Raw genomic sequence first — 15,642 nt, forward strand, 5'->3', positions numbered from 1 at the left:
AGCTGTACACACAGGAAAAGTAGTGTGTCCTCACACCTCTTCCTGGCAGTATGAATTCACAGGAAAGGGAGTATATCAGAGCAGCTCTTGGCCTTGATGTACTCAGGGGCGAGACAGTCACAGGAGGCATTTTTGGTGGACAAGGGACTTATCCAGCTACCTACGGGTGCAGAACAGAGGAGGAGATGGTGGGCAAAGGGTGTGAAACGGGGAGACTGGAGGAGTTAAATTGCTGACTCCCTGCGGTATGAGATTGTATCTAGGGGCAGAGTTGCCTGGAGCCGCTCCAGGTCCAGATGGCTTCCAAAATCCATCATCTGAATGACGCCTCCCTCCTCCTTGGAGCTGCCCCCTAACACCACACCCACTTCATCATCATCTTCATCTTCGTCTTGACTGACAAGAGCCAGCTCATTCTCGTAGCAGAAGGCACTGGGAGGTGGAGGAGAAGGTAGGATAGTCATCTTGCTTTCTTGCAACTCCCGGGCTGAGCAGCAAGGTGTGCCGGCTACCTCGTAGGTCTTGTGAAAGCGTGAATAATCCACTTTGTAGTGGTTCTTCTCCTCAAACACAACTGGCTCAAAACGATGACCCCAAAGGATTTCACTAGCGAGGTAGGAGCTTCGTGCCTGTGTGGTCATGGCTGTGGCTTCCACCATCCCCTCTAGGATAACAACAATCTCAAAGTTCTCTGTCTCCAGCTCTTCCTTGCCAATTCCATAGAGCGGGCTCTCCTCATCAATTTCGTGAACGATAATAATGGGTGAGACCAAAAATATACGATCAAGGCCCACGTCATAGCCCACATTTAGGTCCCGCTGGTCCAGGGGGAGGTATTCCCCTTCCTCTGTCATGTAGGGCTTGATAAGCTGGGCTCGGACGTGGGCCTCCACGAAGGTCCCCCCCCCGCCACATGAGGCACAGTTTGCCATCCCGCACGGAGATGACCGCATGGTGACTGAAGAGAAGGGTCTGGGCCCGCTTCTTGGGCCTTGCCATTTTGGCCATGATAGTACCAATCATGAAGGAGTCAATAACACAACCCACGATGGACTGGACCACAACTGCCATGATAGCCAGCGGGCACTCCTCAGTCACACAGCGGAAGCCATACCCAATGGTTGTCTGCGTCTCCACTGAGAAAAGAAAAGCCCCTAGGAAGCTGTTCACATGCATGATGCAGGGCTTGAGGAGAGAGGGACCACCTCCCACCACTGGTGCATTGAGGTCACCATGGAAGAAAGCGATGCACCAGAAGAGGAAGCCAAAGAAGAGCCAAGAGACCAGGAAGGCAGCAGAGAAGATCATAAGCATGTACCTCCAGCGTGTGTCCACACAGGTGGTGAAGATGTCGGCCATGTAGCGCTGAGACTTGTTGCTCAGGTTGGCAAAATAGACGTTGCACTGGCCATTCTTCTTCACAAAACGGTTGCGGTGCTTCCGCCGGGGTGCATGGCCCTTCCCATTCCGGCTGTGCCCATTCATGCTGCCCAGTGCAGAGACCTTGTGTCCATCCTCTTCGGTCGAGACGATGCTGTACCTGGAAGAGAAGAAACAGACAATTCCAGCAGAAATACATGAAAAACAACAGCAGCCACTGAGATGGTGAGGTCAGGAGACACGTAGGTGGCTCAGAGGGCTATGGTACCGCTGTGTTGAATATCACGACAGCACGTTTCCCTGGTTATCTCACTCTGGTGCCACTCTGACCAAATTGGTGGAGCTTGGCTGCAATATTTGCCCAGTCTTGCTGCCAGGAGGTTGTATCTAGCAAAGTCCTGACAGAGCAGCAAAGCCAGAGAAACTTGTATCTCTGTGCCTTTGTGGCAAGGAGGGAACCAGGGCTTTGAAACCTGACAGCAGATGGGACAGTCAGGAAGCCTGGGAGCAAACACCTACAGTCTGGCCGGATTTTGGCCCTGGCATTATGTAAGGCCAGGAATTTCTATTTTCTCCTCCGCTCTCCTCACTGATTTCATGGTGCATTGGTGACAATGCTTATACACTTTCTGCGCTCAGGACAATTCCGTTGCCACAGCAACATGTGTGGCTCCCAGCATCCTGCATCCAAAGCCAAAGGTGTAATTTGGAGATCAAGCGCCAAAGTCTGGCAGTTTCCCTGGCAGAAGCTCCACACACAGTTCCTGGGAGACGTTTGTCCCTCCAGCTCCTCTCCCTCACCAGTGGTACTGCCACTGCCCCTCACATGCTGCTGGGGCAGTTGCAGATATTCCTTAAAAATGTGATGGCAGAAGATTCTCTGGTCCTTGAGGAAATCAAGCGAGTGTACAGATCCACCGACATCTCTCTGCCCTTGTGACCACTGAGCCACAGCCTCCCAGGACCCCTCACACTGCTGGTGTCACCCACCCAATAGTGCTGACGTGTCAGCCCTCCAGCATGGGCTTTGTGACCCCATTCCTTGTCTCATGCTGCAGGAAGCACTAGTGGCTGGGGTTGTGATTCCTGGGGACATGGGGGTTCTGCAGCACTGCTGGAATCTGTAATTTCTCGTCAAGCACCATGCAGCACTTTGCTTCTCCTTCATTGTACTCCTCCAAGAACTGCCTCCATGTACGGCGTGTTTTGGATTGGAGTAGGAGAGAGGGAACCCTACTTGGGAGCAGGAAAGCCCTTGGCAAGTGATTTGAGGAGAACACACTGAAGGTAGGGCCTGAGGGGCCAGATGAGGAGGACCAGGTCACCCAGGGCAGCAGGAGTCCTCAAAAGCAGAGTTACTCACCGGTTGACTCGGACGCTGCCCATGGCTCGCTGTATCATCAGGTGTCAGGGGGCCGTGGGAGCTGGCAGGGCGTGGGATCTCATACAGCAGCGCTTACATGAGACCGGGCAGCTCCAGGTCTTACCTCTGGCTTGCTGGGATCCACGCTGCCATTGCAATTTTTGCCGGGTACATGCCTTGCAGAGAAGGATGAAGCAAGACCCAGTCAGATCCTCCCATGACAGCACCCATCCCAGTCCCAGTCGCAGGGCTCCCAGCCTTTTGCTCAGGAGGAGTCTGGGGATGCCCATGAAACACTCTGCTGTAGCCTGGCTCAGGTAGGTGAGGAGCTGATGGACACAGACCGAGTTGCATCTACCACTCCATATCAAGGGCACAGCGGTTGAGCAGCTTGCAGGGCCCTTGCCCTGAGCCATTATATTAATATCATAGCTTACACTAGGACAAGAGCTGAGCCAGGCTAAATACCTTGCACGCATGAACTAATCAAGCACTGATGTGTATAGCAGCCCCAAGCGTTCCTTGTCAGCCCAGCCTGACCCAGAGGGGATTTATTTCCAGAGGGTGCAGGACATCTCCCATTTCAAAGAGGAGAAAAAAAGCGGTGGGTAGAGCCAGAAAGGAGAACTGATGGGAAGGAAGGGCTTAGGGATAGCAAAGGAGAAGCCAGTTAGAGCAAACAGACCTTGAGATATTCCCTGCGTACAGCATCCGAGGAGCGGCGCAGTAACAGAGCCCTGGGGAGGATGTCCAGCAGATGTTATGTCCCAATCTGGTCCTCCCTTGACTGAAGAACAGGGAAACTGAAGGCTCAAGAGCTGATCTATCCCACCTGTCCAGAGCTACTGGGAACTGAAATGCAGTGAAGGGGTAATGACTCACAGATTAGGAAGGGCTTTGTACAACCATGTTAATCCTGCACTCTAACCTGTGGATTATAGCAGCCGGTGCAGAGCACACCATGCAGACAGAGCCAGTTTGTTTGCTTCCTTCCAGCCTGAGCAACAAGTGGTTGCCATACGTGTGACAATTGAGGATTTGGGGGTCTTTAGGAGGTGACAAAGGCAGGCAATTTAGTTATAGCCCTCTATGTGAGCTCCAACCAGGAGAGGAGGGGCTTTGTCTCCAGCCAGTACCTTTCTTAGCCAGCTGGCGTACGCGGAGCTCGTCCTTAGCCAGCACTGATACTGATACTGCAGGAAAGGCACCGCCACACCTCACACATACGGATACTTCACAGCTTCCTAAAGGTTTCTAATCACCACTCCCTTTTTCCCCAGCTGCAGAAACAGGTGCACAATTTCTAGACTTTGGATTTCTGGCCCAGGTGGTGGCCAGCACCGAAAGAAAAGGAAGGAAGACCTAAGGAGCTTCTGTTCACTGAAATCATGCGCAACAGCACCCAGATCTCTGCTCCTTGCCTCCCCCATCTCACCGAGAAGGGGCAAAGGAATCAGATGAAATGCAAGGGCTTTGCTCATCTCTGGTTTTGGCTGGTACAGCCATGGGGAGAGATCGGCATGCTGTTTAAGATCACCACATCCCATGCCTCTGTGCTTCCTCCTGGCTCCCACATGGGAGCTCAAGTCATCTGGAGTTGTAGCACAGCCTCTTGGATAGAGCTCACCATGGCTGGAGCTTTCAGCTCAGAGTCTGGGAAACATTCGCTGCCAGTTCCACAGTGCTAGAACAGAACATTAGCAGAAGGGCAGGTTCTGTTTAACAAACCTGATCTCATTCTCTGAGAGGGGGACCCGCTTGTTTGATGAAGGAAAGGTTGTGGATGTTGTCTACCTTGCCTTTAGTAAGGCATTTAACACTGTTGTGCACAACATTCTCCTAGAGAAATTGACTGCTCTTAACTCAGATGAGCATACACTTTGCTAGGTAAAAAAATAATTAGATGGCCAAATCCAAAGAGTTGTGGTCAACGGAGTTAAATGCAGTTGGTGGGCTATCACAAGTGGTGTCTCCCAAGGCTCAGTACTGGGGCCTATTTTAACATTTTCATCAATGATCTGCACAAGGGGACAGGGTGCACCCTTAGCAAGTTCGCAGATGACACAAAGCTGGGTGGAAGTGTTGATCTGCTTGAGGGTAGGGAGGCTCTACAGAGGGATCTAGACAGACTGGATCACTGGGCCAAGGCCAATCACATGAGTTTCAACACGGCCAAATGCCGGGTCCTGCACTTGGGCCACAACAACCTCCAGCAGCACTACAGGCTTGGGGAGGAGTGGCTGGAGAGCTGCCAGGCAGAGAGGGACCTGGGGGTGTTGATGGACAGCAGGCTGAACATGAGCCAGCAGTGTGCCCAGGTGGCCAAGAAGGCCAATGGCATCCTGGCCTGTGTCAGAGATGGTGTCAGCAGGAGCAGGGAGGTGATCCTGCCCCTGTACTCGGCTTTGGTGAGGCCTCACCTCAAATACTGTGTCCAGTTTTGGGCCCCTCACTACAAGAGGGACATTAAGGTACTGGAGAGGGTACAGAGGCGGGCTGCCAAGCTGGTAAAGGTCTTAGAACATAAGTCTTGTGAGGAAAGGCAGAGGGATCTGGGGCTGTTTAGCCTAGAGAAAGAGGCAATTGAGGGGAGACCTTATCGCTCTTTACAACTACCTGAAAGGAGGTTGTAGCGAGGTGGGGGTTGGTCTGTTCTCCCTAGTGGTGAGTGATTAGACAAGGGGAAATGGCCTTAAGTTGCGCCAGGGGAGGTTCAGGTTGGATATTAGGAAGAATTTCTGTACTGAAAGGGTTGTCAGCCATTGGTTGAGTCACCATCCCTGGAGGTGTTTAAGAAATGAGTAGTTGTTGTGTTGAGGGACATGTTTTGGTGGTGTTGATAGGGCTAGAAAAAGGTTGGACTTGATGATCTGGAAGGTCTCTTCCAGCAGAAATTGTTCTATGATTCTATGATCACTACCTGTGATTTTTCCTTAATCACAAGAAAATTATTTCCATGAAGAATAAAGGCTACAACTCTGAAAACACACACACACATGAGCACATGAAAGCAAATGGTTTTATTCTAGGCTGTAGTGGGAGACCTGTGGTCTCGGTCCATAAACTCATGCATAGGACCCACACAGAACTGAGTTCACAGCTCTTTTTCAGCTCCAACTTCAGAAATTTTGCCTGTAGATTTAAGGACCTCAGCAAGGAAATGTAGTGACTCCAGTCCAGAGGTGAGCTGTGTGATGGACCAGTTTGCACCATTTATTATCTTGTGGAGGTTCTGCAAGGCGAAGTCCATGTTGTGCTTCACTGCTCCCAGGTCAGTTTTTTTATCTGCTTTCAGGTTTTCATTCTCCAGCCTGACTCTGTCCAGCTCTCCCCGGAGAATAAAGATCTCCTGCTTCAGCTTCTCCACGTTACTTTCTGCCTCCAGAGCCCACTGGGTCATTAGCTGGAGATTGCACTCAGTCCACTGGGCAAAGGACTCTAGCTCTTGGGCTTTCCTCTCCTCTTTGACCAGGCTGGCTTTCAGCTGCATCTCCCACTGCCTCATTGTGCACTCCTGGCTCTTCAAGGAGCTCTGCATGCTCCTGACCATCCTCTTGAGCACGGAGTTTTCCTCCCTGAGCATGTCGTAGGTCGGCTGCAGGAACGGGAGCTCCCTGTCTGCAATGGCCTCCTCGTGCAGCATGTGGGGATCTGCTTCCCTGGTGTTCTCTGGGTACTCCTGGTAAGGGTCACTGCCATGGGCCCATGGGGCAAAGGCATCCACTCCCATATGCTTGTCCACATTAGACTGAAAAAAGTCATAGGAGCCACACGGTGCCTTACGGGAAGTTTGGAGAACATCTAACTTCTGATGCACAGGAAGGTGATGGGTCCAGTTGTGCTCCTCATCATGAGACAAGCCACCGGGCATTTCCATGTCTTTAGCTGGTTCCTGAAACTCCTGAGCTTCCTCCTCAAGCTCCAGGACATGCTTGGCCAACATCTCAGCAAATGTTCTGGTTTTCACATTTTTGGCTTTCGCCACATAAGAGTCCTTGGGATTTAGGGAAAATGGGATGGCTTCCCCCAGATCCTCTACCTGACTGTCACCTGAGCTCTCACAGCTCTTGCACCAGGGTGAAGGACAGGAGAAACTGCAGCTTTTATCATCGGTGTCATAGTCATCACCATCATCTTCCAAGCCTTGAGATTCTGGACTGAACCTCTCTGTTGTCCCAGAGATACCAAGCAGCCATGACATTTTTTGGGATGCTTTGAGTTGCAGCAAGTGGAAGGATCTAAATTACCCTCCTGGAGCCCAGGTCACACAGGCAGGTGACACTGACAAGCAGTGTGCCAAACTCTGCAGCCTTAGGGTTGCTTGTAGGAGAAGAGGCAGTCACAAAAATCCCTCCATTTAGATCACCAGGGTGGGTGAGCTGAGAGGAGGACCAGGCATCTCGTTGTTATGAGGTGAACGGAATGCACCAAGGTCCGTGATGTCATCGTGTGACTTCACTTCCTGCCGTGAGGTATGACCAGGGTGGGGGGGTAACTGATCCAAAAGTGCTTTTTTTTGGCAGCAGCTGGACCCTCGTAGCCACAGAGCTGACTCCAGCTCGGGGATGATGCTAGTGGGCAGAGAGGAGCTCATCAAGCCACCTGAGACCTGCAGCATGCAGGGAGGGCAGGGATCGGCTGCCCCTGGGCAGGCAGCACAGGGCAGAATGGACAGCTCTGCCCTGCAGGCTACCAAGACATCTCCAGCAGCAAGGTCAAGCTGCTGGTGTTTCGGTGCCAGTGCTCACCCTGGGCAGAGGCGGAAGACATCACTAGCACTTTGGCCACAGGCATCTCCTCTCATCGGCCGGTGAGGGGGTCCGCCCTGCGGTGCTGCTGATCTGATTCATCCCCTGCTGCCAGCTGGCGCGCAGGGATGCGTTAGTAATACCGGGGGCCACAAACTCGGAGCGGCACGAGCCAGGAGACGGACGAAAATAAACCCACTTACCACTTCCACCCCAACACACCCCCACAGCGCGCGGTGCCGCCATGGGAAAGACAGACAGGCAGGCGAGAAGCCCTGGGCTGGGGACTGCCGTCTCCTTGGGATGGAGTTTGCACAAGGCCCCTTTAGATGCCATGCCAGGAGATGAAGTAGCCACTTGTCCCTCTTCAGCAGGTAGAGGCCCAGGGCCACTGGGCTGACAGCCCTGCCTGCAAAACATATGCTGCCAGCTTGACAATCATAGAATCATAGAATCATAGAACAATCCAGGTTGGAAAAGACCCTTGGGATCATCGAGTCTAACCGTTAACCCTACACTACAAGGTCACCCCTAAACCATATCACCCAACACCACATCTAAGCGACACTTGAACACATCCAGGGCTGGCGACTCAACCACCTCCCTAGGCAGTCTGTTCCAGTGTCTGACCACTCTTTCTGTGAAGAATTTCTTCTTAATGTCCAGCCTAAACTTGCCCTGTTGCAACTTGCAACCATTCCCCCTGGTTCTGTCCCTAATTACCTGTGAGAAGAGACCAGCACCAACCTCTCTACAATGTCCTTTCAAGTAATTGTGGAGCATGATGAGATCCCTCCCTCAGCCTCCTCTTCATCAAACTGAACAGACCCAGCTCACTCAATCGCTCCTCATGAGGTCTGTTCTCCAGGCCCTTCACCAGCTTTGTTGCCCTCTTCTGCACTTGCTCCAACACCTCGATATCTCTCTTATACTGAGGTGACCAAAATGGAACACAATACTCAAGGTGCAGCCTCACCAGTGCCGAGTACAGAGGGATAATCACCTCCCTTCTTCTGCTGGTCACAAAATTTCCAATACAAGGCCAGGGATGGGCCCGGGAGCCTGAATCCTATGCAAACTCAGTTCGAACATCTGTGAAACGGTCCCGTTGCTCCTTGGAAACCTGAAACACAAACAGGATGAAGGGGGAAGGCTCAGAGATGCCTCCAGAAAAAAGGGGGTGACATTCACGTCCAAACAGACAGGGGTAAGAGAGCCTGATCGGAGACAGAGATGCAAATCCTGGAGCGTGCCTGAGGACCTCTCTTGGAGTTTGTTCTGCTTCCTGGCACCCACATGTGGAGGGGCAAGCCGGAGAGTCAGCAGATTACTGGGGAGTGGAGACCGCAATGGTGAGTGAGGCATGGGGCACCCTGGGAGATGCCAGGCAGGAGACTGCAGTCCGGAGAGATGCCTCTCCGTCCGTCTGCCACTCTTCCCCCGGCATACATGAACACTGATGCGTTTCACGGCCTGAGGAAGCCCCCCAGCACTTTGGGAAACTGCTGTGGCATGGAGACTGTCAGCCAGGTAGGTCTCCAGGGGCCAACAGGCACCTCCAGCCTGGGCTGCCCTTCCCTCCTTCCCAACTGTTTTCCCCACTCCTGCACCCTATTTTGAGCAATGCTGGGGACACCACCACCGCGTGCTGCGGTCACCCATGCCTTTCCGAGTGACACCGCGCTCCAGAAGCACAAACCATTCCACCAGCCCACACTGCCACTCCAGCCCTGCTCTGACCCCTGACAGCTGTGCAGTGCCGGGCTGCGACCATCGCCTTTGTAGGGATCTAGGGGCTAATAATGTCGTGGCGCGTGGTGCTGATGCAATGCCTCCATTGCTCCATCCCCAGTACTCAGTGAAAGTGCCTCACGTGTCCTAGGCTTCCTCCAGCCCCTCTGCCAGAGTGGATCATATATTGTCAGTCCTTCCTTAAATTTGCAGTGGAAGAGTCTCATGAAACAGAACAGAAAAGTCCACGCTGAAACACTCCCCCACTTGTCTTTTTATAACAACCGTATCTGGTGCTCTGGGATGTACACCGTGAACGACAACGATGGAAAAATCCCAGGGTATTTTTACACTCTTAGTCTTTGCTTTATCTGGAGCCGTCTGGCAAATGCTTCCCTCCTGTCTGTGGTCAATACCGCAGCCGCTGGTTGCGCTGCGTTTCGTGCCTTTATTCCTCTTATCAGCTGCATAGCATCGTCTGGTTTTGAGATCAGCATCCACAGACCCATCCTGCCGGCTCGGGCACGGTGACAACACGGTAGATGTCTTCTCACCTCTTGGGGAGTCAGAGTGGAAACATCCACAGCAGAGAGGGGACCCCTTTGGCTTTTTGCGGAGCCTTGCAGACCCACAGCATTCAGTTCATCCTCTCCATCTGCTTCATAACTCCACCTTTTCTCCTCTTCCTCACAAATATTCCTGGGGTTCATGCCGGGGCTCATAGGGGTTGTCTTGCCACAAGAGACAGTGGCCAAGCTCTCTCTTCTCGGTGCCGGTGGGCCTGGGTGCTTGGCGCTGTACAAGCACGGGCGAAGGCACAGTCACCATGCGGGAAAGCTTTACCATATTAAAAAGGCAAGTGACATATGGAAGGTGAGGGGAGGAAGCTGTAATCAACTCCATACCATTTTTATATACACACTTCTGCCTTTTTGTTCAATAATTATAAATAGATCAAGTAAGTGCCAACAGTCCCCATCTGCCCTGCAAGGCATCATCCGCTGACCAGTTTCTCTCTTCAAGAGAGGATTTTATTAATGTGCCTCTGCCTAGTTTATATTTTGGGGTGGAGTGAGAAGGGGGGATTTTTTCCCCCCCCATGAAGCTCTGGAGCCTAGGGATGGGTAATATGAAAACAAAACAAAATGATTTGAAGTTAAACCATCTCAGTGTGTGACTCAGAGCTATTCATAGCTCTCTGAAGCCAGCTGCAGCAACGGAGCCAGAAGGATTCTGCCCGTATTATTATTCCAATTACCATCTGAATTAAAAGTTTGAGCAGTGATCAGCCCACATACTGATGGGAGGGGGAGAGAAGAAAGCAAAGAGAGAAGGGGAGAAAGAGAGAGGGAGAAAAAAACAGATAAAAATGGGATCCACACAAAGGTCCCCAGGATGACAAAGTCGGGAAGAGGCATGGAAAGGTGACAGCATCAACTCCTGCCTGCTCCCACACCACCCCGGTGATCCCTGCTCCGGCCACACCATCCAGGCAACGGTGCTGGAAGCAGAGCCACCCGGTCCCTGGGATTCTGGCCAAGACAGGGGTACCCCATGGCAGGGCTGGTGGGACTGGTACAGGGACTCACGTGTTCTCCTCCATCTGAAATGAGGCCGGAGGGAAAAAGAGGCCGAGCTGGGGGGCAGCCGAGCAGGAACATAAGGAGAGGATGCTCTGGGGCAGCAGCTGGGCAGAAGTCCCCACTTTTTCTCACTGAGTGTGCTGTGTGGGTGTTATTCTTCATGGCTGACATCACAGGGAAAATTAAATGCTCAGAAGGCTCCTGGCCTTCCATGGGTGGTGTTCTTAGCCAAAAAGGAGCTGGGTTTTAGTGACAGCCAGGGCACAGACCATGTCCCACCTGCTCCCAAGGGAGCTCTGGGGCTGATGCATGCCCCAGCAGCCGTCCTACCAAAACTGTGAAGTAAATTCTTGAAGGGTTGGTGCAAAACCCACATGAGCCAAAAAAGTGAAAGCACTAGGGTGTCCCCAAGATCCCCATGTCCCAGGTGGCTGCGGTGCACTCACGTTGCATCCTCCAGCTTTCCAGCATAACTGTAACTAATCTGCCCCTACTCCAGGAGCTCCCTTCCCTGAATATCGTGCCCTGTGGGAACCTTGCCGAAAGGCTGTCCCCAGCAGTGTCCCTACACCTCAACGTCTCTCCAGCACAGAGCCCCTTTTGAACCCATGCTGGCCTGGTCAAGAAGGCTGTCCACACAGGGCTTCTTGATGGCTTTCAGTTAATCAGGGGCGAGGATTGTTATCAGTGCACAGGAGAGGGGAGGCAAGGGTGGCTCATGTCATCTGCCTGCCCACCATGGTCATGCTCCTGACAGGGCAGGGATGGTCTGCCCTTGCCTCTACAAGGCACCCAGCAAAGTAAGTGCCTGCAAAAGGGTTATGAACGATAATAACACCAACAGCAGCAAAGGGCGTGCAATACTCAAGGCAAAGCCTGCTGCTTTCTGCCAAGCACCCGACTGAGAGAGGCTGCAGCCACTGCTCTGCACCCGACTGCTGCACAAGGGTTGAGTTCCCAGCCTGGCTTGGCTACTCGGGGCTAAACCATCAGCAACAGCAAAAAAACGAATTCTCCCCCAAACCCTTGTTCTTACTCTAACAAGGAGCCAAGAGGAGCCACCAGCTTCCTGAGAGAGTCCCAGCTTTTTCCCTTTCAGTCACTCCTGCTAGACACCAGAAACAGAGCTGAGGGAGCATCCTAGGTAAGCTACAAAACTGCACTCCTGCAGAGAGCAGATCGACTATTTCACTACACGTCAGCTGACTTGTATCGCTGCATTTTCCTTGGTCTGGTTAAATAAATGCACCTGAAAGACACCAAGCCTAAGCGCTGCCCAATTCCTAGGGTGCAGAGGAACATTCCCCTTTCATTCCCTTGCTCCCCAGATCCCCACTGTGGCAGGGGCTGCCAGCACGGACAGACTCAGGGGCAGCAGGAGAGCTGTGGGAAGCGGGACAGGGCAGCCACCTTTGCATGATATCCCCCTCACCATCCTTACAGGTTGCTGTCATAACCCTGCTCCTCTGGGCTGCGATGCTCATGCCCTGCCTGCTCACCTGCCTCTTGCCTGCTGGCGCTCAGTGCTGCCCAAAGCTTTTGCCTGGTCCCCTCCACCCAGACAGGAGGCTCTTTCTTGGTGACAAGAATGACAGGGATGGGAGAGGAGAGGACTTCTGGGGCCACTGGGTTTAGTTCCATGGCAGGAACCACCTCTTCATAATGCCACCAAGATTTTCAGTGGGATGAAGCTGCTGCCTGTCCAGCCTCTGGTGCCCTTCAGCCCCCACGCTCCCTGTGCTGCTGGTGGTGTCAATCTATACAGCTCTCACGGGGCTACAGGGCTGCTCTACCCTCCTCTATAGCAGAGTCACTTCAAAAGTGTCCCCTTTTAACAAGTTTCTTTTCATCTGGCCCATCTGAGTGGGTGCCTAAGCAGGCTACCAGAAAGGAAGTGGGTGAGAAGAGAGGGAAAAGCAAAGATGAAGGCAGGTGAAGGGGGAACAGGCAGTGGAGACACAGACGGGCTGAGGCCAGCAAGTCGTTGTACCAGTTCTGGGTAGGAAGGAAGGGAGGGAAGGAGGTGAGAAGGAAGGCAGGAGAGGTTTCGGGGTCTTTTCTCTGAGCCTTTCACAGGGGACAGAATGGGGGACTCTGCCTCCCTCATTTTCTCACAGCACCAGGCTCCCTCTGAAGTGTTTCGGCAGAAATGTTGCCATAGAAATAAAACAGCCGTCCAGACGGCGCCGCCATGATGGCAGGGGCTGGCACAGCCATAGAGGTGGTGGTAGCAGGAGTCCCTGGCTGGTGGCATGGGGCAGTGCCAGGCTGCGGGGTACCTTGTCCTCCGTCCTCATCTCCCTCATCTCCCTCATCTCCAGTGAGAGCAGCAGTGGTGCTGCCATGCCAGCCCCGGGTGCCATCTCCTCCCCAAATACACCAGCGAGTAATGGCCAAAACTGCCCCTGCAGGCAAGCTGCTCACCACGAGGCTCCTGAGAGGACAGGCATGGAGGTGTACAGGTCTCTCGGGGAGTCAGGACAGGATCATGCTGCAGCCAGCTCCCATCCCTCACCTGCCCGGGCCACAGCACCACCTGTGCATCTAGAGAACAAGCCTGAGACATCTGAGGGTAAGAAGCAGCTCAAAGACTGCACCTGCCCATCCGAGCCCCCCCCTGTCAGAGGATCAGCATCTGTTCTAAGAAGGGACTTCAAAAATCGAATATCCCCATTAAAGCCACCTTGTCTGAGGAGGAAAACCAGTGCCGTCGCCCCCGGAGGCTCCATGCGAGGCCCCTCCACCCTGCTAAGGGGCACAGGAGCAACGTCTTCGAGGAACATGAATTTAGCCCGACGCGGTTTTGCAGCGCTGCAAGGCAAGCGCAGACAGCTTCACTCAGTCCTTACCATTCACAGAAAAACGAGCGCCAGCGGGAGGCTGGGGAGCCGCGCGTGTGAGTAAGGGATCGATCGCTAAGACGCGAGCATCCATCTATTGATCCCCGGCCGCCCTGTCGGGTTAAGCTAACCCAGCGCAATAACGAGACAGGACAGCGGGAACTTGCTGAAGGCAGATTGCCATTAACCGCTCCGCTCTGCGTCTGCACTGATGTCAGCGTGTCGCGGGAGCAGGTGCCCATCACTGTGTCCTCCTCCACCTTGCTGGCACCCTCTCACTGGCGACACCACCCCAGGAACGCAGCTGCTCCCAGGGTGGTGGCCGGCAGCCGAGCTCGGGATGACAGAATGGCCGGAGGGGCCAGAGGGGACCTGTCCTGCCAGGTGACTCTGTCCTGCCAGGTGACTCTCTCCTTCCCCAGCCACCTCATTGCTTACCAGCTTTCCTTGCAAACCATGGTGAGGGTCCAGGAGGGGTAAGGACCACTGTCAGACCCTCGACAGTGCTGCATGTTGCAGCACTTGGTCTTAACACCAGACGAGGGGTAGAGATGGAAGAGGAGAAAAGTGGAGGAGAGGGAGCCCTGCTTCCCTCTGGATCAGCCCATTGTGTCCGTGGCCATCATCACCATCTTCCTCTTCCCCACCACCCCCTGTCCCCACTAGGCTCACATTTCCCTCCTAAGGCACACACTCTCCCTGTACTTATTATTGTTGGTGGCTACAAACAGGGGGGCTACATGCAGAGTTGACTTAGGCATCTGTGGGTGCCACTTCCAATGGCAGAGATGGGGCACGTCCCCATGGCTTTGGTGAGAGATGCTCCCTGCACCCTTCCCCGTTCCATCCCAGGCTCCAGGTGACCTCAAGCCCTCAGTCTCGCTCCACACCTCCCACCTTCCACAGATGCCTCCTCCCGAGAAACCGAGGAGGGCACAGAGAGGGGGTTGAGGGCAGTCTTGGGGCCATGTCGCTTCTGCCACACGTCCCCTGCACGTGCTGCCACCATCTATCCTTCACGATACAGCCCCCAAAGGGAGGGAGGGGAGAAGGAGGAGATCCTGGAGCTGCCATTCACTTTGCTGGGCGGTGGGAATGGGAGATTCCAGGCTCTTGTCAGAGGGATTTGGTTGTCTCCAGCAGTTTGCCAAGGAGGGGGGACATTGGGTGCTGAAGGTGGCACCAGGGATGCCTGAGGTGACCTGTCTGCACCATGCAAACCAGCCTGCCCACTCCCACCCAGGTGGGGAAGGTGGCCTTGCCAACAGGGAGCAAAGGCACAGTTTTTCTGGCATTTTGCTCAAGGCTTCCTCCTGAGCTCCTCACCCAAAGCCAGTATCCAGAAAACCCTTTGCACTGTGCCTAGCTGTGGGATGCTGGACCACCACTAGTAGGATTTGCCATGCTGGAAGGCAAGGGATATGGGGGCAGGTCTGGAGTCCGAAAAGCTCCACGGGCAACAGGAGAGCCAACACAGATGCTTCAGCCCCGGTTGTGCTCAAGTGCTTGGAGAATGGATCTCCAGTTCTTTTCTTTTTCTGGGAACCAGCCGGGACCATTGTCCACATGGAGCAGGAGAACTAAAAGGTGAGCAAGATGCAGCCCCAGGTGAGAAAAAGCTAAGGAAACATGGGGAGCGAAAAAAATGAAGAAGTTACCCACAAAGCCACCAAATTCGGGGCAGGAAGGGAAGTTGGGGAGGTTTACAGGCAGGTACCCACCGCTGCCCCTCGGCCCGTAGCCACCCTGGTAGCCCTGTGTGCATATGCCGTGCACACAGGCAACTTTATTATTCACTGGCACGCTCACATGAAGCCACGCATCTCTCCCTAAGTTATATTTATAGCTGTTCCTCAGAGCGAGCGCAGATGAAACAATACATTATTTTCCTAAAGGAAAAAAACCACCCGTTCCCAGTCTCTTGCCGGAGATGGGAGCAGCGCACCCCAGCACCGCCTCTTACCCGGGTCCTGCCGAGGGCTGCCGCCTGCTCCAGC

At 53.7% G+C, this 15,642-nt stretch overlaps 2 protein-coding genes across 2 annotated transcripts; both read right to left on the minus strand.

The window, feature by feature from the left end:
• Positions 1-224: 224 nt before the first annotated feature.
• Positions 225-2,781, minus strand: KCNJ4 (potassium inwardly-rectifying channel, subfamily J, member 4). Its single transcript, XM_009866099.1, is given in 3 exon segments — positions 225-891; positions 893-1,540; positions 2,744-2,781. Coding segments are annotated over 3 exon segments (1,353 nt in total).
• A 3,056-nt stretch (positions 2,782-5,837) lies between these two features.
• LOC104271436 (serologically defined colon cancer antigen 3 homolog) lies at positions 5,838-6,686 on the minus strand. Its single transcript, XM_009866102.1, has one exon. It carries the CDS (start codon positions 6,684-6,686, stop codon positions 5,838-5,840), a length of 849 nt encoding a protein of 282 aa, XP_009864404.1.
• Between the last annotated feature and the right edge of the window lie 8,956 nt (positions 6,687-15,642).

This window comes from Apaloderma vittatum, unplaced genomic scaffold (genome assembly GCF_000703405.1).
Source record: "Apaloderma vittatum isolate BGI_N311 unplaced genomic scaffold, ASM70340v1 scaffold1393, whole genome shotgun sequence".
NCBI lineage: Eukaryota > Metazoa > Chordata > Aves > Trogoniformes > Trogonidae > Apaloderma > Apaloderma vittatum.